Raw genomic sequence first — 25,688 nt, forward strand, 5'->3', positions numbered from 1 at the left:
TTACACAATAGTAAATAAACAGTGACGGAACAGGTACTAGCAGACGAGCACGACATGTGTACTTGAATTTGAATTTCAGGGGCATATGGGGAATAGTCAAAAATGAAAATGTCATATTTTCATTTTTGACTATTAAATAAAAAAAAAACAAATGAGCTTTAATGGTCTCCCCTTTTGCATGGTTACGTACTCCCAAAACATTAATTAAGTGGGTGGCTTCAAACACTTCAGGTAAGGTTTGCTTACAACCTGCTGCAGGACACAGCTTGTGCTCAACTCTCCTCAGCTTTAATATGAGAAAAGTAGCCAACGGCATTACGATGACAATGGGCATGGTTTGAGTTGAACCCTGCGCCAAGGTATTCGTTAGATGGTGTTTTGTTACGCCAAATAATGCTACAGGTGTTTGAGTCACTGTGCGTAGGTTTCGTTATTACCCTCCTACTGAGTGCCAGAGACTCACGTAACAGGCGCCTAAATACTTGTATGGCTATAATTGACAAACCTTTCATATTCACCAGAAAGTGATAGTCACCGATGTTCGAAATATGAACAACCGGGACTTTATTTGTGCGAAAAGTGTACATTTAGCAACTTTGCTGCTTTTTTAGTTTATAATGAGTTCATTGTGATCATAGCAGTTTAAAATCTCTCGACAATAGTGTTCGAAGTTAAGATGGGGGCCACTTTTGCTTGATTTTTACGATGCCTTTCAGCTCGTATTTCATAAAAAGCAACCGCCAGCATGGTGACAGCAAGCGCAGCACACACAGCTGACAGTGTGTGGTACAGCTCGTTGTAAGACCCCATGATGTCTAGGAACAGACCTGAAGGAGGGAAAACACAAGAACGGTCAGACAATCCCCCAAGGACGTAACATGTCTTGCTGCAAAATTTAACACACGCATTGTGTGGGCGGTGAATTAAAAAAAAAAAAAACTTCAGCTCCTCAGAAAGTACGATGCTCACAATGCCGTCCACATCAATACACCACGGTCTTCTGACTGGTACCACAATTATTTTCGTTCAGTTTTTTTATAATTGGGAGATTTTGCCTCCTTCCGTATTGTTCATTTCGTATTGTTCTCTGTACGGAATTTGTGAGGCGGATTTCAGCTTCGAGGAGCGGTTCCATTCCTTTCTATACCAGTGAGTTGAAGCAAGAATTGTATTCAGGCAAAAAACGTTCGCTGGGGCTAGCCTCTCCAGAGCGTTTCATTAATGGCATTCATGTGAGACGCAAGACAAACGTCGAAGGCATAGGAAGGATTACGTACCGTTATTATATAGGATTACATAGATTACATAGACGAATTACATAGACAAATTACATAGACATAGACATAGGATTACATAGACAAATGAAATGAGAACTCGAAAATATGAACCTGAACACAGAAATCGGGCGGATTTCTTCCGGGAAAATGAAAAATTCGCGTGCCGTTATTACAGTAACACAAATTGAAAAGCATCTTTCCAAATATACCGCCAGAGAGCCATAATTTTACCTCCGCTATATATATTCCCGCATTTTGCCTTTCTGGTTCATATTTTTGTTTTCTCCTATGGTTTGTCCGTGGCTCTACGTACGTACCTAACTGAGGAAAGCATGATTTTCTGTAAGCCTAAGGATATGATAGAATTCACCTCCGGTGAGTGTCACAGTAAGGTTATGGAAGTTTTCGAGTTTTGGACGCAGTTTCGTAGGAAAACTAAGTGCCTTTCACATCCCCCACGCCCCTTCTTTTGCGTTAGGTTCCTCAGTTTTAGGGTAAAATTGACGTCCGAGCATACGAAATATCTTCGGAAGGAAGCGACAACAAAACAGATGTGAGCACAGCGAATGTTATTCATGCGGCAATGTGTCAGCATTATTTATCTTGCTACTAGAAGTTACTATGGCTGTGCTCTTCATATGTATTGGCAGAATTTGGTTCATGATGGAGGCGAAAAGCAAAAACGCCCGTGTGAATGAGATTTCGGCACACGATGAAGATCCCAAGGTGTTCAAAATTAATGCGGAGCCCTCCACTACGGCGCGCCTCATCGCCTGCGTTGCGTCGGTGTGTTAAACCCTACAGTCAATCAAGAATTTGGTTCACTTAAGTGTCTCCTAAAGATACACTGTTGAAAAGTTTCTAATCGTTGTGCAGTCAGTCCAACCAGAGCCCGTTCAGGTACCTAATTTACAAAAATGTCATTATTCGAGCCGTGTACACCATCAAAACTGCTTACCTGCCCACACCCGCTGTCTGCCAGTTAACTGGGTGTTTTATTGGTGCGACACCTTCGTAGATTTGTTGTTAAATGCAAGTGTCGTGGCCGATTTCAATAAATAATTGTGTTGGCTAACGTTTGCGACTGTGCTCATAACCTCAAATGCGTTTGTATTTTCAGGAAACAAATACGAAGGATCCGCTTCCAGCTCTACTAAAGAGCGTCGGCATCATTTCGATTTTCGTCTACGGCCACTTTCACTACTGAATGTCTTCGGTACAGAAGCAGGTGGCACTCCTTTTGTTGTTATGTAGAAGACTACGGGTTGACGTGTTTTCTTAATAGTGCCTGCGCGCAGCGGCGCTGTGAACCCCTTCTGAGGCTAACAACACTCTTCGGCAAAAAGGACTAAAATAGGCACGAAAATTCAGGCGTTAGTCTTCGCGGGCGACCGTTCATCTCCAAGGGGAGTATCTGTGGCAGAGTATGTGCCTTGTGCACAAATGTGGACTAACTGTTCGTCCCCGCCGATCTATAAGGAGTAACGGGAAGACGAAACGCATGTAGTTAGTCTCTTTGTTGCGTCGTTAGTCCCCTGTAATGGCGTCGTCGTTGCCCTTTCGCACACATGCCTGTGAACAGTTTTAGATTTTCAAAACACAAATCATTGCAGTCCAGTGGGCCCTTTAGATGGTGCCACGGGAGGAAATATTGATGTTAATTATAAGAAAATCGTCTAGGGTTAATAGAGCGGCGGGTAATGGCAAGGAGCGGCGAAGCGTGATGGCCGACGCTTGTCGGTGAGGTTATGTTATTATGCTGTGTTGCATACAATTCGTGCGAGGTAATAACGTCCAATGAAGATTTCAAGCGCCTCAAAAATAACACAAATATCAGTGACAATGGAAAACATTGATTCGAAAACGTTGATTCGTAAGCGTAATGAACATGTATATGTTTAACAGACGAGAAAAACGCATTAGTTGCTGATGAAAACTGCAAAATAAAAATGCTCGCTATAAGTAAGCGTCTCGAAGTTATCTTTTGCACTGGGTACACAATTTTCTTGTGCACCAAAGCTATGACAATGCTGCAAGTACTGTAAAACCCGGTTGCATTTCCCAGTCACAATCGTCTAGCAACGCTAACTTGAAGAATTCAGGCTAAGCAACACCGACTTAGGTTTCGCCGATGCAGGAAAATATGGTCTGTTTCCCCATTCTGACACTCACACAGGCGACCCCTTTCACATCTGTTACATACAGCACTTAACGTATGTATCGAACACTAAGAATACACTTAGTTTGAGCTAATTTGTGCGGAAACAAATGAGTCGTCCGATCACCCAGCCATGGCCTCCGCGATTCCCCCGCCCGCGTTGAGCAAAACGCACGCGTGGTGATCTCGGAGGCCACGAACCAGCTATCTATATAAACTAGGCGACGAGTTGATTGTTCTTTACTAGAAAAAACTATGGTTGTGAGACTGTAATTATAATCGAACTGTGCAATAGTCCCTAAAGTTAGCAAAGCGCTCAGCGCAATGCGCAAATCGCGGTCACGTTTTCTTGTACGGATAGAAATTCGGACCCCAGTTGAAATGAATGTGCCGCGTTGTGCACAGCACTACACGCTGTACGCTTGAATATTATCTGCCGCTGCTTCCACCTGGCAGTGTGGTACAGCGGTAGCGCGTCAGGTTCCTCGTGTGTCGCTCCGGGAGTCGGTGGTGTTCGATCCCTGCTAATGCCGATGTTTCTTCTTTTTTCTGCGACTCTCAGCAGTTCGTCCTTGGAGAATATCGGAACGGACCATCCGGTTGGGGGACTAACCGTTCGTCCCCTAACACTTAGTTCCCAAAGGGAGTAATGATTGTAGCAGAGGCCGCTAGTCCCCCAAAGGACGAATTATTAGTCCTTTTCGCTTAAGAGTGAAGGGAGATGAAACTTCTAGCTATCGTCACCCGCAATTGTTGTTTCTGATATTTTTGTTCCTTATATATGTTGTTCCTTATATTGTTGCTCCTTGTATTGTTGTTCCTTATATATAAGAACAAAAATTATAGTGTCCTAGTGTCAGCATATTAAAAACTGTTTGTCCTGACTTCCTGGTGGCTTTGGATAAGTAAAAATGGCATAAAGTAAGCCTGAACAGACTCGTTGTCATTTAAGTTCACTAAAATTAGAGGGATGCTTAACACTTTCTCAGAATGTGGATGCATATGCCTTGTTCGACCTCCAATTGAACTGTTGTCAATCTGTTGCTTGAATGTTGTGGCCGCGCGAGTCCAACCTGACCTGCCCTTTCGACAGCACCCTCCGGAACTCGGGCACGCTGTTTGCCTGCGTCGGGACTTCCGCGTCTCAGGGCGACTTGTATTGCACGTGCACCAACAGCACCCTCTAACTGGGATGTCACTGTGGTGGCAACCACGTGTTGATATAACACACAGCAGGACGTTTGTTTCCCAATGCTTCCCCCTATAGGACGCTTCGCGACAGCAGCGGCCGTTTAGTACCATTTATGTTGAAGACAACTTCACTCTTAGCGTTAGATGAGACATAAAAGGCCGTCGCTTCAAAACGTCCACGTTTTTGACATGGTCACTATTGAACAGCCAGATAGTGAGCTCATATCAACACGGTGGATTATTGCGGCCGACCTAAAGGGTACAAGACTACCGGAACATTGATTATATGGCCCGACAATATTATACAAGAAGCATACTTAGGTAAAAGCGATGTAGTGTAAAAGTGAATCTAATATAAACACTGCTCGAACACTGGTCGCAAACATGTACGCCTGAAGCCTAAATTCCCCATTACTAATACAATCGCTTAGTTTGCGTCATCACTGCCCACAAAATGGAAAGATAGGAAAACTTAATGATCCACTGAGTTATGCTTTAAAAAATGGGAACATACCTTTGTTGCGACCATGAGCCCGTGGCTTGCAAACAAAAAGGCAATAAGAAAAAATCGCTACATAAAATATGTAACGATGGTCACTGTCGATATAGTTTCATATTTCTACACTGATTGATAAAAAGGCTAAACAAACAGACAAGTATAGGTGTTCGAAGGTCATAAGATGCAGCGTCAGTGTTTTTGTTTACGCAGGAAAAAAAAAAAAGCTATAAAGAAATGTTTGGTACCCGCCAAGCCTAGCACATAAAAAATAATGACATTAAATTTTACCTATGAGTAGCGGTCCTCCAAAGCAGGTGGGCAGCATTGCAACGCCTGATATGCCCAGACACACGGGCAGCATTTCAACTCCAAAGTGGTCGCTGAGCAGCGCAGGCTTCAGAGCCATAACACACCCGGAGGGGAAAGCAGTCGCCACAGTTGTTGCTGCGAAATGACCGAAGGTGCTGGCAAAGGGCATAAGAGCGAGGCTTGCGGCTTCTACGGCCAGGCACAGAGCCACAAGGAAACTACGACGAAGCTTTGCGAGGTCCCAGAGGAATGGTATCAGTAGGCGACCGACCAACTCGGCAGCAGCCAGGTATGTGATGATGGGTGCGGCTTCCGCTCGGCTGAAACCTTTGTCCATACCAGAATCTAGCACAGTAGTCTCGAACGTGTTCAGGACGTACTCGCCGACTGTGATGGTTACAACCAGGACGTACAGCAACGGGCGTTTCAGTACCTGTAATATGCCACTACCATAACTTCTCGACGACGGAAGGTTCTCTGAACCGGTCCCTTTTCTAGCCGAGGCCGTCGAGTCGACTTCATCACTACCCGGTTTGTTCTTTCTCTGGCTAAGCTCGGACACAGATACGTCGAGGACAATGGTGCTTGGAAGTGCCAATGCAGGAGTGGGAGCAGTTAAATCAGATTGTTTGTTCTGTGAGCGTATTGATGTGCAGTTTCCTGAGTGCAGTTCTTCATCCGCGTCCCATTGTAGAAAAAAATGAGAGATGCAAATTATGGCCCTCGGCTCAGCAGTCCGTCTCTCCTCTGGCATATTTGAATTTCTTGTACGAATTTTAGAAGTTTTGAATAATGACATTTCTCCAGCATACGCTTTGCTTATTGGTAATATGTGGCCCTCGCTGTAACCAGGCATCGCGGTTATCCCGTCTGTTTGGCTGTCATTGCCGTATTTTGTTCCTCTCCAGCAGCACTTCTTCACACAGCTCAGTTCTACGGGGCGAGGATTGTTCATGAGTATTGCAACAGGCAGTGTGTTAAGCGTGACGGCGGACAGTAACAGTAGGGTTCCACGTAGGCCGAACGCCGTTATCAGTGCTGATAGAATGTGGGGAAATGCGAGCGGCGCTAAAGTCATGCCGGTGTACTTGAAGCTGCTTGCGACGCCCCGGTATTTGTCAAAATACAGCATGGCATAAATGGACAATGGAATCATGATCATTCCCGTGGCTGCACCTGCGAGGAGACAAATAAGTGACCAGTCAGTGGAGTCCGCTGCGAAGACAACCGTTGAATGCGCAATTGCTTTATTATACAGCTGTACAAATAATATATTGGGTGTCTAGATGAAAGCACGCATGTTAGTAAATTTCCCGCTTAATTGGTTGTTGTATGTATGTGATGTTAGGCTTGATGCCTTTCATATTTTTTTTTCCTGTTTATTGCCTGTACCACTCCTGCTTGGGCTTCATGCCTGCAGTATCTTGTAAATAAAAAAAAAGTAAAAAAAATAAAAAAAATCACATTTCCAAAAAGCACAAACAATTGTTTTTGTTGAAAAATTGTTTCGTTTAGAAGATATCCTTTCAAGTGTTATGGTGCTCTGCGTTCTTATTGGAGAAGATCTCTACAATCGAGCTGGAATTGCAAGCCATCCTTTTTGGAATGAAGGGAGTGACGACGTCGACGTATCCTGCAAAACCGGAGGTAGTAACTTGTACCGACAACTTGGACGCGCTTAAGGCACTGAGGGGCCCACCCAAGCGAAACTCAACAGCGCATCAAATAAAATATTGGTGGAAAACACCTCGCCATGGCCGCTTTGTCGAATACAAATCAGGTGGGTTTCCGGCCACAGGGGCCACACGGGCAGACAGGAGGGTCACAGACTCGCCCGGAAGGCCCTTTTCTCAACCTCGAAATCACCGGTTCCTTGTCTGCAATAGGAGCCACAGCCGGAAGATGAACGAGTAACACTGAGGCATATTGGCAAGGGGGAACTCGAAAACACGACTCCGCAACTGCAACATCCGGTGCCACGCATTAATACGATGGCGAATCAAATATCCTTTACATTGATATCTATAATTTGATATCTATTTGATATCGATTTTGATATCTATAAATGTTCTAAACGTCAATTACGTGTCATGTGTACTAAACTGCGTTAACCTTTCTATGTCTCTCATTTGCTTTCTTGTTTAACTGTTCTTTTTATACCTGTTGAAAATGACGGGTTTTAGCTTTTATTGTTACTTTTTTTCGGTTGCCTGTATAACTGTGTGTTTTCTTTTGTCGCGATGCTGCTGTCTGAGAAAAAAGGGGGCTGCGGCCTCGTCAAGCTGTCCATGACAGCTTTTTTCCGCGGTTCCTTTTTCTGTATCTGTGTTTATGTATCCATATCTGTGTTTATGAAACAGAAATAAAGTTTCATTATTATTATTATTATTATTATTATAACACTTACTGGCTGCACCAGCACTGACGATTTTGGAGCACGTTGAACGCACTACAAGTAACACAAAAAAGGGCGAATTCCGCCTCATCAGCTTTTCTGCCGTCTATGTCACATAAAACCACAGACCATCAGCCGTCCACTCTGGTTTTATTCGAAACTGCAAGATATCTATCAAAACCACAAGCGTTCGAAAGTCCTAAACCTCAACGAAGTAATCTACACAGAGAGGCGTGTTGAAGACAGGTTGCTCACGATGCGGGCCTTCGTTAAGAAGGCACACCTCGTGGGAAGGTCCAGGAAGAATATTTGGAGCATCTTACCTTCCAATCACCACACCTTCACGCTTATGTCATACCGTCATCCTTGAGTAAATTGATTCATTCATTCATACGCGCCTGCAGTAGCCCACGTGCGGCAATCCCATATGCTTGTGATACGACAGCAGTGCGCCACGTATTTATTTATTTATTTATTTATTTATTTACTTTTTATTTATATATTTATTTATTTATTTATTTATTTATTTATTTATTTATTTATTTATTTATTTATTAATGAAATACTGCAGGCTTTGGGCTGCCCAAGCACGAGTGGTTAACTGAAACATCAATGAGGTGAACGCATTGTACAAAATTATAAAAAAAATTAAAAATTGGAAGAAAGAAGAATTACGCAAAGAACAATAGAAGAAAGCGCAAGAGAAACGGAACAGGCCTATAAGTATATATTTTATATATACTGCTAATAAAGATATAGGCAACAGGGCAGAAAAAAAGGGTGACGCAGTGAAGCCCTGATCTTACACAGCCCAGAGAAGCTGGCTATACAGAGGCCCAGCACTGGATGTTGGCAGCGTAACATTTTATTCGACAAGCTGATTAATCAACTGAGGAACGTTGTTTGTGAGGAAGGTTTGAACCGGCAAGGCATTCCAATCACTTATTGGGCGGGGAGAGAAAGAATATTTGAAGTTTGTGCATGGAAAATTTGGATTAAATTTAAGACGGTGATACTTCCTGGTAGGTCTTTGGGACAATAGCTGCAGCTAAGGTGCGGGGTCCAGTGCAAGTTTGCGGCTCCAAAGTTGATGAAGAAATTTTAGTCTTAGCATTTTTCGGCGGCTCTGTAACGTCATGATGTTGTTTGTTTCCATTAAGCTGGTTGGCGACTCATGTCGGCGATAGCGATTATGTATGAGCCAGACGGGCAGCCTCTGAATTTATGCTGTTTTTAGCGTGGGGATACCTAACTACACACGCGTATTCTAGAAGAGGCCTGATTAGCGTATTATATGCAAGAAGATTAACATAAGAGGGGGAGTTTTCAGTTTGTGTCAAAAAGCCAAGTTTTCGCCCTGTTTTTTCAGAGGCTTTGTGTATGTGCGTTTACCAGGTTAGGTATTTGTAAACATTATGCCGAGATATTTATAGCTATTGGTGTTTGCAATTTGCACACTTTTTACTGAGTAATTGAACTTACGGGGACTTTTATTAGTTATGCGCATGCACACTGTTTTGGTTTGGTTAAGCTTCATTCCCCATACGTCGCACCAATTAAACATAGCTCTCGGACTGTGAGTGTAATTTGGCCATAAGTTGACGCAACAGCTGTGTACAAAATACAATCGTTTGCAAATAGACGAATTACAATGCTTTCACGGACGCAAGACGTTATGTCGTTTATGTATACCAGAACTAATATGGGCCCAGTACACTTCCTTGAGGCAACCCAGAGTCAAACGGATCCAAAATGTGAAACGGGACCACCTACCTCAAAAAATTGTTTTTTATGCTCAAGATATACGGCAATCCACATTATTAGTCATATGGGAAATTGTGTGTATTAAGTTTATATAGGAGACCTGAATGTGGTAACCTGTCGAATGCTTTGTTAAGATATAAAAATATTGCTTCAACTTGGCCCGACTTGTCAAGAACTGAAGAAAAGGTGTGCACAATAGAAACAAGTTGAGTCGTACTAGATAGGCCCTTACGGAAACCAGGCTGGAAAGGTGTTAAAATATTCCGCCAATATAAAAGTCGACCAGAAAGTTGATAATATAATCCATGAGTTCAGAAGCGAAATTGGGCGATTGTTAGTAGCCACGGCTCGGTCACCAGCTCTAAGGACAGACGCTGTACGTGCTATGGGTTCGGCGTACCAATAAAGAAACATATTTGGAATCTTACCGGGGCAAACCCGGAATTTCAATTTAAGATTAAGTAACATTGAATTGATTCCTTCGTAACTGATTAAGTTAGAGTTCACTTCCGTGGTATTACTTATCTCTCCAATGTAATCACAAATAACTGAATCAGAATAAACCGATTGAAAAGAAACAATTACATTCAGTGGCAATTACCTATTAATTGGTTATGGTTTGGCTACCTATTTTTATGCTATTGATGTCGTCTTGATGTTTTGACGTCGTCCTGATCGATGTCGTCTTGATTCATTTTTATGCCATTGCAAGCAGTACAAAGTCACCAGCCAAGATAATAACATCTCGGTAATTCTGACCTATCCCGCGGGCTATGCTACCAATGCCACTACTGTGCGCACCACACCACCTCCATCCGTCTTCTGCACCAGCGGTGTTTTAACGCGATAGCGTTATTGCTCTCCTATTTCGATCTTTCCGTGTCTATTAGCTGCCTCCTATCAGCCGTGCTCATCAAGCGTCCGCGAAAGTACGTCATCGCCGCATACCGCAAACTGCAACTCCAGCATTCAGATACGGGGACGCGCCCGAATCTGGAATACATAGCAACGCAACCCAGATGTAGAAAGGAGGGAAACAATACTACGACGGAAACGAAAGAAAAGATAGGTGATTCGAACAGACGAATAAACACTATTATACCCGCTCAAAAGGCCACTACGCTCTTGTCTGCAAGGAGAGTACCTAAATGCTTGAGAAAGAGTTTCGAATCCAAAATGGTGAAAGTTCGCATCAAATAAACATCCGGGCACAAGGGTCTGGAATGGAACTACCCAGACAACCAAGATGCACGCGAACTCGCATGACGTGCTCCCAGCGACCACGAGTACGACACTTTCCTCGCCAAAAAATATGGCGAACGGCTCATCACACGCCTTGGAGCACCATCCTTCCTCCTGCCAAACGGGAACCCAAGTGCCGAAGAAACACAATCTGTTCGCAGGATAGGAACCAACACATATATCCACATATCTGGATGGGCGAAGGTGTTTGGTACAAAATGTTCGACATTAACATTACACTGTGCCAAATTCCGGAGAAAATCTATTCTTTTCCATGCAACCTGGTCATATCTGAAGATGTGCTCAGGGCAGAACAACTCCAACATTACATGTTCAACTTCCATCAACACATGGGCGGCAGCCCTGGCCAACTTCTCGCTTAAAAATCAGCGTGAGTTGATTGAGAGGACAAGGAAAAGAGCTGCATCATCTGGCGCCCTGGACATTGGGCTCTATGTTTGGGCTCTACCACTCATTTACCACATTTCTCTAACTTTGTCTATATTTTGCTCAGCACAGTTGTTCTCTCTGTGTCTCTGTTTTATAAAAAACGTTAACGTTCAGTCCAGTCATAAAGCTAGAATGTAAGCACATTTAAAGAATCACGCTGTCGTCTTCTCGCTCAAACTGACCAACAGCACGCAGCCGTAGCTTTCACTTCGGAATATTAAGCCTTCGGCGATTAAAAGCCGCTGAGGCAAGCCAGAACTGTTTAGTGGACTTCATTGCTTGGAAAGTGTTAAGAGTAAATGGAGCAAATTCGTTCCATAACGCTCTCGATGCCGAAGAAACGCCGTCGCGTCATACATCCTCAGACCTAAGCGTAGATTTCATCCGCAATTTTTTTAATGTACGAAGAAAACTGATGTTTCATACTCGCCGTCACTAACCTTCAAGCGCTAAAATTTCTACTGTAGGGCTCTTTGAGGAGCTTTTCCTCAGCTTCATGGTCATCTTCAGAAACGCTGCTCAGAAATTATATTTTGGTGCGGACCCAAATCCAGTTGCATGATAGCGGGAGATGTAACCCCTGTTGTGCATCCATTGCGTTTCACAATATTTTTCTCCGTTAAAAGTGAACCCTATCCAGGGTGGCATGTCTGGCTGCAACTGAAGTGAATTGTCGGTTTTTTAAGAAGCAATGAAAAAAAAAATGACAAAAATTATTGAAGTATCCCCTCCTATAGGTTTTTGTGTGCGACGCCCCGAAGCACCGGGCGGCGCTTTGAGTGCCCGAGCATTTTTGGTATTATTCGCTGTGTGTTTGCCTACTTGTGCGTGTGGTCAAGGCGCCCCAGACTTTTCTTTGCGTTTGTGTGGATTGAAATTTTTTTGCCGAACACCAGGCAGAATCGAGAGGAGCTTTTCGCGTTGCGGTGGCTGGTCCTTACGGCCGCTTATTAATGTTTAAGTTTTTTATAGGCTACATAAGTAAAAAGAATGAAGCTTTGTGAACTGGGATTCCACCCTAATTTTACGTGCGCGTAAAAAACGTCTTTCCGACGAAAGGTTGGCAACATAAATCAAGCGCCAAAAACACCAGTCTATAGCGCGTGGCCTTGGTGGCTCTATGTGATCGCGGGACTTTGGCCCTATAGCGCACCAGGCGAACCTGTCAGTTTACCCATTGTTCTGAGATGTCACAGTAACTTGCTCCGTGTTTGCGGATAGGATGAGCGTCGATTTCGGCTTCACTGCCAGTTTCTGCGCCGGATAAGGATGGTCGGCTATGCAAGCACAATGCCGGAAAAAAGCAAAATGCTTGGGTCTTCAAGGCACGCAGGCAGACACATTTGTCTCGAGAATTTTTCTATTTCTGTTTCTAAGCAATGGGTGCAGTTGAAGACTCCTCCATCAAGCTCTGCTCCGGAACAGGCATTAGAAAACAGTCTGTACAAAGGAAGCAGGGTATATAACTCCTGAGACGGCCGACCAGAACCATAGAATGCGCGTGATGTTGGATATCATAGTCAACGTTTTCGACGGCATTACTGAGTGACTTAACCTTCCCCAAGAGGCAATGGTGAAACGACCCCAGCTGGTCATCCCAACGTGTCGGGCATACAAGTGCTTTCTATTGGTAACAGATTTAATTTTCTTCACACGCTATAGCAATAAGAAGACTATATAGCTACCTCGGCCAGGTCATCTGTGCTGAGCCCATCCACGAGAAAGAAATCCGGCGCCGAATTAGTATGGGCTGAGGTGCATCCAGAAAACACTCAGAGGTAATGAAAAGTAAGCTGCCTCTATCGCTCAAAAGGAAAATATACAAGCAGTGCGCCCTGCTGGTGATGACATATGAAGCAGAAACTTCGTGCTTTACCTAAACATTTGAAAGCAAGCTTAGACCGCCTCAACGGACCGTAGAACGAATAATGATCGGAGTAACACTTACCTGGATTAGGGGGGAAACTCGAATCGAACGTGATGGTTCAAATAAAGGAAAAGAAATGAACTTGGGCTGGTGTGGCCTTGTAGTTCGGTGAACTGACAACAGGTGAACCACAAGAGCAACAAAATAGACACGGAGACACAAGACTCGAAGAAGGGGAAGGCAATTAACTCGATTGAGAGACGAAATAAGAAAATGCAGAGGCAAAGAATGGACTCGGACAGGGCAGGACAGACGCGGGTAGAGGTCAATTGGAAAAGCCTTCGTGCTTCAATGGACCAAAATAGGCTGTGGTTGATGATGACGAGGACTTCTAGAAGAAGAGAACTCGGAGAAACGGGTCTAGCCTCTCGCTTTGCTTAGGTCCGCAGCCTGCTGGACGCCCCGGCACGCGCCGTTCGTGACTTCTGAGGTGTTCCAGGAAAGATTTCGAAGGGGATTCCTGGTGCAAATTTAAGCTTAGCGCTGAGCGTACTAACAAATGTCTCATGGAGTTAGCAAGGAAGCTTAAAAATTGGTTGGCGAGAAAAATGAGACAGCGCATAGAGAGTTCCGGTAAGCAACAAAGTTTCAGTGAACTGCTTTACAAACCTCTTGGGCTTACCTCCAACAATTCCTAGGACAACGCTCATCCAGATAATGTTGGGAACGAAAGCCGACGCGACCATCGCTCCAAAGTTCAGTGTAGAACCCAAGACGGCGACGTTGTAAATAGATACCTTCTGCTGCATGACAGCGACTAATATACCTGCGGAAAAGAGAAAAGAAACGTGGAGCGCACTGTATATAAGAAGAATATGTCCTGAGGTAAAACACAAGTTATGGTACACGCTAAGAGGTCCACTCAGCACGTATCCCTTATTGGTGGTATTGCACTGAGTACTTTTGCACTATCACAGTTTGTTACTTGCCTACATTTGCTATGCCAAACTCGAACGTCTAGGCATTAGTGTTCAAGTGTGCATGTGTCCCTTAGAATTTGCTTAGCTTGAGTGTAATATGCGGATCCTTTACGCGGCTCCAGCGCTCCAGTCTATCGCATGTAGGTTTCTAGTCGTTGTCAAAGTACCGCGAAGTACCGCAAGTACCGCAGGTGCATATGGTTGGGACCAGACTGAGAAATTATATTTTTGTATTTCCGCCGTTGTGCCCCTATTGCACCGCTTGGAAGAGAAAAAGTTGCTATTTAAAAACCTTCCACGCTTTTTCCGCCGCCTAAGCAAATGGCTACGGAGCGCTTGAATGGTTTTCGCAAGGAATGGTGTTAGAAGCATTGCGCGCGTAGCGGGACCTTTTCATGCCCTTTCACGCACATTAGAAGGCTTGCAACTACGCTGCCAAGTTTGAAACTCTGCTTCAGCATCTACTCGGAGTTCCAAAATCTATGGTTGCTCTTTTACGCCTCCGGGCCAAGACTACACGTCACAGATCGGCACCACTGCGATTTCTACGCTTTGTTCCTGCACTTATGCTTACACCAGCGCTGAACACAATTCAGAGTTTGCTCCGACCGAAGAGAGCAACGGCCGTAATGCTGGGCATTCGAAGACTGCGACCTTCAATCGGAGATAGCACCTGCGACATTTTTACCAATCTTACAAATGCGAAACGCCCACGTTTTTCTTTTACTGCTAGTCTCTGTCTATGAAAAACACACACGTTCAACGTTTCAGTGTTCCACGTTTCCTTAAACCATTTGGAAGCTGAATTTATAAATGGTGCAATCATATTCATTTCGACGTGTGGGAGAAGTGTTTTTTAATGATCACGATCGGAAATGTGCCGTTCCTGCCGGTGGGGTCACCGTTCTATCGGATACTTTTATTGGTTTATGACGGCAGTTGTTTACAAAAAATCGGAATGCATTTGTTTGCACTACGCTGTGAAGCGGGTTGACATACCTCAAAGCAGGCAAACAAGGTTTCGCTCGAAATATAGTGTGGGTGGATTCAAACAAAAAGATCTGTAAAGAGAAATATTTATGGGTACCTCAAAACAGCAGCAGCAAATATGCATTGCTGCTGCTCTAAACGATTATCCAGACAAACATACAGATCCCACAGTGGGATTGCGTAGAAATCGGTATTCTGGTACCTCACAATTACTTTTGGGGGTAATCTGTCGTCCACGCCTACGGAATACGAACAGAGCTCATGCTCCACGTGAAGTATAATAACTCGTTAACACTCGCCCTCTACACTCCCCTATTGTACTGTGTTTTTTCGTTTGTTTTAGGTCGTTCAGCTTGGAATGACTCTGTTGTGTTTTTAAAGAGACATTGTATGTTTGGATTGTCGAATAAAAAATATTGTAATGGCCTAGCAATACGCCACAAGCAGACCCCGTGGGTCGTGCCACCTGGAGGCGGGTATTTGTGTATTCCGTTCTGCTTGTTGTCAAACATGCACCTGAAAAAAAATCGATGGTGGTTCGGTAACAAGTTGTAATGAGATGACGCTGAAGCGACGAGTCCCAATAAAATATTTTCGTTTTCGGGGATAATTTTGTAACAGAAGTTTGTTAACGTGCGGGCAAACTTGCAGTTTTAAAGACAGGTCGCTTTTTTCGTCAAAAGGAACATACGAGCCTACCAGCTAGCTCCGCCATCATAGCGTGTATAGTAAGTGGCCAGATGGCGTCCTGGTGGCTCACGCCAAACTCGTCCATGCAGGCGACGTAGAAGAGAGCCGTGTTTTTTGGTATGATCATCGTCAACATTGCTGACAGCGCCGAGAGCGGCAGCAGGGTCCAGCAGCGGTCCACCGCGATGTTGCCGCCATATTCCATCTCCGCTGCCATGGCTGCGTGACGGGCGCATATGCCCTAGTACCTGCGAAAGGCCGCAGTCGGGTCGCAGTAGGTTACGAGCAAACGTCAATAAAGGGCATCACCAATATTTATTGGCGGGGTGGGGGCGAAGGAGCAGATGTAATGGTTTGTCGAAGAAGTTGTATACAGAGGCATTTTGCAACACACTGAGAAGTAAAATGAAAAACTGAACAAACACGTTATTCAGCATAACAAAACTGAATACGAATGAAATTAAAGGAAATCAAGATAACTTAGGGCGTGCTAAGGAAACAAGAAGGTATTACATCAAACAGGTCAGTTGAAAATGAGTCACGGAGAAACCAAGCATTCCGATAATAGGCATGCATCTTGCCTCTGCCCGCTTTCCTCCAGACATGCTGTTGGGGGAAGCTGTAGATATTTACAATACAAGATGTGTTTATTTTGCACTGTAAACACTGCAGCAACTCTTCCTAATTATCAGGAGCAGAGCCTCTCTACTAGTACGTTTGATTGCCTCCTTTCATTATGTCGGTGTTGACTTGTTCTTTTCTCTAGAGATTCAACGATGTTGACCTCGAGTGGGAGGTTTCCCAACTGGCCTCTCTCGTGTAGAAAGCCCGAGGTGTCATGTCCGCTCTAGTATACTGCCCAGGGATACGCATTACATGCACAGAACAGTACGGTATAGTAGTTCAAGTTAAAGACGCTTGCATTGTAACTCATGAAATAAATTGAAAAAATTATGCATGTAAGCAACAAAGTGTTCTACTTTATTTCCTTGACGAGTGTTCTGGGTCAGGCACGCATTCGAATGCCTAACGAATGGAGGAGACGTACAAGGAAAGTGTATGATATTTCGGCTTTTCGCAGAGGGAAGCAGGAAAGCTGCGTGAAGTGTTCTGAATTTCTTAATATATATAGGGTTGCAGCAAGAAACGAAGGATTAAGACTTATATTGTGACCAGCAAATGCCTTTCCTCATGTTCCGTGGATCGTGACGACAGAAGGCCGTGGCTACTGCAATTTACGCAACACAAAAAATACCTAACCGCACCTGGCAGGTAAAAATAAATATAAAAGTGTGCTTCTCTTGCATTGACTTCTCTTTCTGGCATCCCTGTCTACTCAGTGTAGCCACATCTGCTAGCCATTTCCGGAGCAGCGTGGGTCTGACTCAAGGCAGCGGCCTGCGGATTAGTTCTACATTAGCCATTAAGAGAAGGGTGTTTTATCTTTCACGTATAATGGAAACGCATGTGCACCAGGACTCCGCTGCCGAACAAAAGAAACTTACGGCATTCGGACCATGAATTTCTCGCAATTAACCGCAAACGTTGTGATTCACAATGCAGGGAACTCCCGTTAAGATGAACTCGGCTACGACGAATTCTCGCTTGTGCCTAGGAACGTGGGAAAGTTTGTTTTGTTTTCCATAGACCCAATGCAAAAATAAATTCCCCTTAAGACGAACAGCCTTGCACGTACTCTTCGGTTAAGACGAACAACTTCGGGGTAACCACCAGTTGTTGCGATTCTGGGTAGCGAACATGACAGTCTTGGTGGAGTGCGGCTTTGCATTCCTGCGACCAGACGGAAAAAAACTAAAAGAAAACCACACCGCGAAGCGAATTTGCTTCACGGAAGAAGTGGGAGAGCGAGAAAAAATGCACGCGGATAAAGCTACCATTTCTCCTACCGTTCAAACAGTGGAGCCAGCGGCAAAGCAAGGAAAAAAAAAGAGCGAGGGCGAGTTTTGTGGCTGCTCTGCTCTGGAGGAGAGAAGCGCACAACTAGGATAATAAAAATGTAAAAAAAGCGACGACGGAGACTTCCTGTTCGCGAACGTAGCACCTCTCCGGACCAGTGCCATTTCTAAGCGGGAGCTTGTGAGTTCGCGCCGGTTCGCGTTGCGAGACCCACCGCGTCACCGCCGAGAAAGCGAGGAGTTCCCTCTCTGCCTCTGCTGCGTTGTTGCTTGAGGTATCGGGTGTACGCTCTCCGTCGCGCTTAGCATAGATAAAACCAGGCAAGAGCACTTGAAGGCGGTCGTCTATCAAGTTGCGCACTCAAATAGACGTTTTAAGTGTGAATACACTTTATAAGCGACCCCAAACCATCCACCGCCGGCGGCGGCGTTGGCGTCCGCAGTGCTCCTCTATATTTGAAAAAGAAACAGCATCCGGCGCCAGGTTTCGATCCGAGGACTTTGCGGCCGCAGCGCGACGCTCTACCGACCAAGCTACGGACGCGACGGTGATATCAGTGTTAGACGCGCCTTATATCTTTAACGCATTCAAACTACGTCGTCAGCGGCGTGCGTTGGCGACTCAGCGGCGTTATAGCGGCTTGATAACTGCGTGGTGTACACGTGATACTACAAACCCGACGGAAGAGATGGAAGAGAAGTCGGCGAGGCGGTGGGCTGCGGGGGCCGAGCGCAAGCGCCGCAAGCGGGCCGACAACCGTGCATTCGCACTTTCATATTCTCCCCCTCGGGGAAATGCGGAGTAATTTTTTTGTTCTTTTTTAGTCATTTGTAAGTCTACTTCATTCACCGTCTTGCAGCAAGATCTGTGCATGTACCTGGGCGTGTTGCGGATTCTTTCTTTGGAGGGCTTTTGATAAGACGAACAAACCCTCACGGTCACTTGGAGTTCGTCTTGACGGGAATTCGCTGTACTTCAACTAGAAAGGTTCCGTATATACGGAATTATGGGAATAAGGAGTACTTTCCTAGCAATGTACAAAGCCGCCCCCAGAAAAGGAATATTTTTTTCTTGAAGCGCATGAAAATAAATCATAGCGCGCTTATCGAAACATTTGACACCCTTTTTATGTCGATGTTTACTAGAGCCGACAAATCATTGTCAGTATGAATTCCGTAATACTGTGCATGTGGAAAATGCACGGAGCGTGATTTTGCTTATTATGGAAGAACAAAGCACCAAAACTGTGCCAAATGTCCCTATTTTGCGAACTGACATGATTACCCTGTTTCTGGAAGTAACATCTACCTTGTTACTCTTGGGGGTGTCATACTCCGTGTGAAGTCCGTATTTCAATAATTCCGTATATACGCAACGTTTCAGTAGGGTTGGACAATGTGGGGAAGAGAATCGGCAGATGGGGTAGTGTGATTGTATTTTTGAGTGGAACATAGAAACATTGGTGGTTCAGGAACACCCCCAGCTTCTATGAACAAATCGCCTTTTGGTTAGTGAAAACGTTTTCATGATATGTAACACCTGAAAGATGGTGGCTGAAGTTTGCATGTAGAATAAAATAAGACCAGTTATTCATTATGTACATATGCTTGGAGATTCCACCGAAGAATACACAGTATCCCGGCCACAACGTCTTTAATTGCAAAAGGAACCATGAACACAATTCAGGCAAAATATAGTGTAGTGCGGATAAGAGACATTTTAGGTCGTTCCATGGAGTTAACCCCTATATCGCGTGAGCGTATTTACTCTGATTTCTGTTACGATTAATCCTAACATTTGCGTTATTCTTGACCTGATTGTTTATGTTAGTGTCCCTAATAACTGTCGTTGTTTTAGCCCACACCAAGGCCACACATTAACGTCCAATGTTCCACGGGGACAGATGCGCCGCTGACCTCATTCTTACAAGGAAATGGATAGTTGGGCGAATTGGTGGGTGTTCATGTTGGAGTGTGATAGCGCAAACAGAAGAACGACAGAGAAGAATGCACAAGACGGGAGGTGTGCATTCTGCGCCCGTCTTGTGCATTCTTCTCTGTACCTGGCCTGTTTGCGTTGTCACACTTTAACGTGATGTCATTCTTATTGCGCTGGGTCAACTTTTCTCGCCGATCTTCATCCATCGACGGCACGAATATTAAAGGTTGGGGCACATACATAAAATTGAAAGTCATTCCACTAAAGTGAATGGTAGTGGTGGCACTCGGTTATGCAAGGTAGCAGATGTGTTGTTTTTTAAACATCTTGTAACATCAGAGCTAATTAGCGCGCACGTGGCATGCGCCTAGAGAGGAGCGGCCGGCGTCAGCCAGCTCGACCTTCGAGAGAACTCCGCCCAGCTGTTGTGGCGTGATCTCCCTTTTGCTGTTTTCCTGGCCAGTACACTTGCTTCCGCGCCTGAAGTGGGGACCACAGACGCCGAGTTCGTGCTACGGATGCCGAATTTGTGAGGGTGGTTGCCACGGGGTTTAGCGTGTTCGAGCGTGGTCAACTTTGTGAGAGATGCAAAAGGCTGCGAACGAAACGATCCGGCCCTGCCAGTCACAGAGAACTTTCAACGTCAAGTTCGGAAATCCGCGTGAGGTGCAGCAGCCGGGTGTCCGACGAAGGGAGATGGGCCGCCAGCTCTGCTGTTTCTCTAGCTTTGCACCACTAGTCCAAGCTGTGCCAATTTTTTAAGGTTAGGACACACACATAAAATTGGAAATCCTTCTCCTAAAGAGAATGCTAGTGGTGGCACTAGGTTATGCAAGGTAGCAGATGCGTTTCGAAGGCTTCTGCCTGTAGCGCCATACACAATTCTGTGTTTTGACTAGCAGGGTTTTGTTTGTGGCGCGACATTTTTTTTTGCTCCATGGCCTCAATTAAGAGACTTCACACTGTGACAACAATGACGTCGCCTAGAAACGACCTGTCGTGGCTTTCGCCAACACTGCGGCAGGCGCATGCCTATGACCTTAAGCACAGACGTATTAATGTTCCTTAAAAACTCAGCAGTGAGAAAACGCTACATAAAGCACAGAAACAAGGCACAAGGGCGATCCCGGGACTTCCAACTATTTTTTGGAAGTACTTTTAAAAGCACTTAATCACCCGACACGCCGCGTGTGCAGCTGGGGCACCCCCTTTCCCACTACAAAAAAAGAGGATCACTACGGAACCCTTCGCACTTAACCGGATTCATCCTGGGCCAGCATTGAGAAACACGGCTTCTTTATCACGTAAGGCCACCGAAGGTTAACTGACGCACTTATTTCCTATTTTCTTGATCAAAATGCCTCAATCAGCTGTTGTTCATGCTTCGATGCACCCCGCCCCACAATAGAGACCCTTTCCAAATAAGGAGGGCACTTGCACTTGCGCACGTGATGCACCAAGTTACGGCCTGCGCCATTGTGGAGGCTTCCACCGTGCTCTCGGATAGAATGGTTAATACACCGACCTGTGTGAGTGGTGGAAACCAGTTTGCACGACAACGGGACCGGATACACCACGCCTTCTGCGCATTCAGCCAACTCAGTGCGATGATGCCTGTTGAAAGAACCTCTCGTGCGCTCTTTCTTAGTGATGCGAGCACACAATCTTGAAATCTTTGTGGAAGCCGAGAATACTAACCGTACGCCATGCCTTAGGGCACTCTTTTCAAGATGTGTGACAGGCATGGTATGACAATGGTTGCCTTTCGCACATGCTCAACTGACTCACGCGTTCTTGTGGTTTGTTTTAACTTGCGGGACCATGTTTCTCTGACTGCTTGTAAAAGGCGGGTGGAAAAAACGGCAGATATCAGGTGTTCCACCTGATAACCGAACACATCTGTTTTTCAGGGCATTGCGAAAGGGCATGTTGGCATTGCTGCGTTGGACAAGCTTTTAGTGCGCAGAGTCATAAGGCAGAATGCCTTTCTTCGAACAAGGTTCATACATAAAACAGAGGTGTCCTTCATTTCCAAAAGTCTATCTTAAATCAAAAAGGGTGCGGTGTTTTTTTGGGGTGGTTCACACGTGAAGTTAAGTTGGTTAGAACACTCTTTAAAAACGGTGGGAAAGGGGAGTGTCTCACCCGCGCGTGTGTCGTGTTATGTGAACAAGTATTTAATGGGAGTTCTACCAATAAAAAAAATCTTGCAAGCGCAGTCACTGGCCTTGTGCATCGTTTCGCCTGTTCATGCAGCGCTTTTTCGCCAATTTGTTGTTAAGCAGTCACGAACCAGGAGGCCCAGACTTCCACATTATTCATTTTCTGACGCACACCCTGTTGATTTTTTTGAATGATTAAAACAATAATTTACTGGCTGACTGACCGAAATTGTACAGCTACTTGGAAATTAAAAAAAAAGCGTTTTGTAATAAGCATTTGACGATATGTGCAACCCCATATTTACACTGTGTTCGGTTTGAAATGCTGGAATATTCATCTTCCCAGGGCCCGCGACCATGACCGACAGGCTTTATACTGTGAGAAGCGGATCGTCAAGAGTAGCGATGTATTCTCACGAGTAAAATTAAACATGGCAGTCGTTGCAATCAAAACCAAACGGTCACATCACGTTTATGTAATTTGTAGAAGCGCCATTGAGAATCAACTCCCAGTAAGCAGGGAAAGATGCAAAAGGTGTCTACTTGGGATAGTGTGTTGGGCATGAAAGGCATCCTTGCAGATTAGGTGTGGTGCTGGGGCTGAAAAGTGCCGCTGCAATCGGGTGCCGGTTTTTCTCAAGCGACGGTTTAGGGTCCTCCCTGACGCCGTTGTACGCCAATACGCCCTCCAGGGAAGCCATATTTCTTTGCCGATGATGAATGATCATGGGTGAAGTGAAAAAAAATTGTGGTTGATCCCTCTTTCATAGGAATCGGCAAAACACGACAGTTTTCGAAAGGTGGCTTTACAAGAGCAGTTGAATGTTAAAAGAACCTCATTCGTGTGCGAAGAGTTCGCGAGCCTGACCCCGCCAGATGAAGCGACGCCGACACGCAAGAAACAAAAAAACAGCGGAGGGTGCCTCAATTAACGCACTTCCCCCGTACACGAAGGCGCTGGCAGCAAGGCGGCAACTGTCGGCGCTCATTATTGTCACGATGCGCTACTTAGCGTTGTCTCTCCTAGACGGCAGTAACATCTGAATGAGTCATACAGAACGACACAAGGCGCGTTCGTAGAGCTGCTCACGTTTCGGTTCATAGTGCAGTGGGAAGAGCGCCACGTACTTCCCGTTGTAGCGAGAGAGTCGTGGGCTCGAAACCGGGCGCCGCCGCGCCGATGACACTTTTTCTGGCGACGTCACTTCCGTGACGGATATCACGTCGCTGAGATCTTTGTGTACCCGGGCATAAAACACTTTCGTGTTAAAAAAACGCTTCCCGTAGGCGCCTATCCAATTGCTCTATGTCGACATGGTCGATGCGAACGCGAAGCAGCAGGCACCGATTCCCGCCGTACACCCCGAACCGAAACGTTCGTCCTATGGAGTGCACACCTGAGACTTGCTGTGGGTATTCTATAGTAGTAGTAATTGTAAACTTTATTCGCAACAAAGGTGAAGAGGGTGGGAGCAGAGTTAAGGGTGGAATCCTATTTCCAGGGCTCCAGTGGCGAAAGCCCCTAGCTTGGCTCTTTCGAGCAGTCGACGCTAAATGGAGGGGTTCGAGCTGCACAGTGCCGCTTCCCAGGACTCTATTGATGTGTTCTAGTTATTCTGTTTCTATATGGTCGGGCAGTTCCATACAGTGTGAAAAAGGTCTGCCTTCTGTTGACATTTATGGCTCTCTTCGCTGTACTTATCTGGAAATATAAACTGCTAATCTGGACTTATGTAGGCAGTTATTGATCTGGATTTTCCGAAGATTTCTGGCCTCCTCCGCGTCTTGTAGAAGGTGAAAAGTGATACGTACACCCAGAGTAGAACATACTAGCAGTGTGGAACTGGCCAACCAAAGAATCCATCATGAGAAAGCTTCGCGTTCGACCACCGTTGTTGTTCGGCGGAGGGCTGCATGATTGTTTATGTAAATAAGTGCTATAGCGCCTACCGTTCGGGAAAATTGTTGTAACTCTATAGTTCATCTCACAAGCTAGCTGCAGCACTGTGGAGGCTACATTGTTGTCCCCCTCAGGGCGCCTAACCCACCGCGAAGGAAGCGACAAAAGGCGCCGGGGCCGTGCGGTGCCACTTGCCGAGAGGGGAGAAGGGAGTGTCCTTTCAGGACCCCCTTCACGGCGGATTAGGCGCCCTCAGTGGGCGCACTATTGATAACAATGTAGCCTCCACAGTGCTGCAGCTAGCTTGTGAGATGAACTATAGTTGCGCTGCAGCTAGCAAGAACATTTCAAATATCTTAACGATCATTGGTGAGAATACCGGAGTTCGTTTATGCGAAAACTTTAGACGTTTTATTATTAGCACTGTGAAAACCACCCGGCGTGGTGGCTCAGTGGCTACGGCGTTGTGCTACTGAGGCCAATGTCGCGGGTTCGAGTCCCGATCGCGGCGGCCGCTTCTCTGATGGAGGCGAGAAGCAAGAACACCCGTTTGCTCGAGATTTCGGCGCCCGTTAAAGATCCCCAGGTGGTCAAAATTACTCGGGAACCCTTTATTACGGCACGCCTTATCGCCAGTTTTGCGTCGGCACGTTAAGACCCCATAATCAAGCCATCAATCAAAACTTTGAAGACCTTGGCTATGTTGTAAACGCCAAGGTACTGTTGATATGTCACCCATTAAACGGTACATGCAAGCTCCGGGACGTTAACGGGCGCTTGTATGAGCCCGCGCATAAACGTACTATGAAAAAAGACAAAGTGTCGAACCTTCACGGCACACACCCCCGAAGAGATTCAGCTTCAATACACGTACTTTCGAAACTCCATCGGAGGATCTCCTGCGCAGTTGTTTTATGCCAGTGCATGCATGCACGTATCGAAAAAAGGGGAAGCGATCGACAAAGTAGGCGACTACTCACGCAATTCGAAGAGCCGTCCGTAGTTAGCGGGTTACTAATGGAAACGTGGAACAACACTGCTGCCGGAAGAGCGCCAATTTGATGGAATGCTGCTTGTTGCTTGTTAAAAAAGCGCTGATAAGAGTGGCCAAAAGGCAATCCGTAACGCAAGGACGACACGCAATGGAGAAAAATTGCGGCCGGTCATTAGGGCGTCTGCTGACTGCGTGAAAAACAAGCGCGATTTCGAATAGTTGGGCGAACCTTGACGATGCTTGGCGTCCCCTGAAACATTGAAACAACTGTGTTGTCACACAGCGCGATAACATACCGTAGAGTTGCGCCGCAAGGTTCAACCGTGTTTTATATTTTGGTTGTCTACGTATTTGACACAATACAGATGGAATCAATGTAATGACTTCAGAATGGAACGCGTCGTTGTTCTTCAGTGTTACAGAGCTAAAAACCATTGAGTGGGTAGAAAAACGAAAATGACGAGTTGGAAACGTAGACACCAATTGTTGCTTCTATAAAAAAGAAGGTCGAACGAAAAAACACTACACACACTAAACAGATACGCGACATTCCTGCCTTTATAGCAATTTAGATGGCTCGGACCTTCGCCCTCCCCAAATGGAATCGGCGCACTCCACCGAGGTTACTAGATTTCCTATAACATCACAAATAGGAGTTGCAGCGAGGGCTCGTTGATTAGCCGACATGGCAGTTTTGATCTAACTCTAAGAAATTGTACATCTACACAACAATTGAATTTATGAGAGTGGCTGCCAAGTTGTTAGGCGTTGCAGAGTTGTACATCACGCAGCACAAGGACTGCACAAAAAAGAAGACTCAACTGTTACTCTTAGCGCTGGGTTTCGACGTAAAATGTATGTTTCCAGCAGAATTGCATGATTTCACGTCAAAGAACATTTACGATATGAAGTTTTTAGTGTTCCGGGAACACGTTAAAAATCTTTTTTGGCAAAGGTGACTAGAA

The 25,688-nt window shown here is 45.4% G+C and overlaps 1 protein-coding gene across 1 annotated transcript; it reads right to left on the reverse strand.

Moving 5' to 3' along the window:
- Positions 1 to 538: 538 nt before the first annotated feature.
- LOC144145278 (monocarboxylate transporter 7-like) lies at positions 539 to 24,882 on the reverse strand. Its single transcript, XM_077676831.1, has 5 exons — positions 24,710 to 24,882; positions 15,822 to 16,060; positions 13,835 to 13,978; positions 5,414 to 6,610; positions 539 to 827 (listed from the first exon to the last, which is right to left on the reverse strand). Exons 2-5 carry the CDS (start codon positions 16,027 to 16,029, stop codon positions 643 to 645), a joined length of 1,734 nt encoding a protein of 577 aa, XP_077532957.1. The 5' UTR covers positions 16,030 to 16,060; positions 24,710 to 24,882; the 3' UTR covers positions 539 to 642.
- Between the last annotated feature and the right edge of the window lie 806 nt (positions 24,883 to 25,688).

This window comes from Haemaphysalis longicornis, unplaced genomic scaffold, assembly GCF_048455015.1.
Source record: "Haemaphysalis longicornis isolate Haplotype H1 unplaced genomic scaffold, Haemaphysalis longicornis Haplotype H1 scaffold_7, whole genome shotgun sequence".
Classification (NCBI taxonomy): domain Eukaryota; kingdom Metazoa; phylum Arthropoda; class Arachnida; order Ixodida; family Ixodidae; genus Haemaphysalis; species Haemaphysalis longicornis.

Bases quoted from the DNA above. Each gene is read 5' to 3' on its own strand.
- LOC144145278 (XM_077676831.1), bottom strand. From the start codon at position 16,029: ATGGCAGCGGAGATGGAATATGGCGGCAACATCGCGGTGGACCGCTGC. The intron at 13,979-15,821 runs GTAGGCTCGTAT...TCTTTTCCGCAG, and splicing joins TATGATGGCGGAGCTAGCTG to GTATATTAGTCGCTGTCATG. The intron at 6,611-13,834 runs GTAAGCCCAAGA...GTCTCCTCGCAG, and splicing joins TGTCCTAGGAATTGTTGGAG to GTGCAGCCACGGGAATGATC.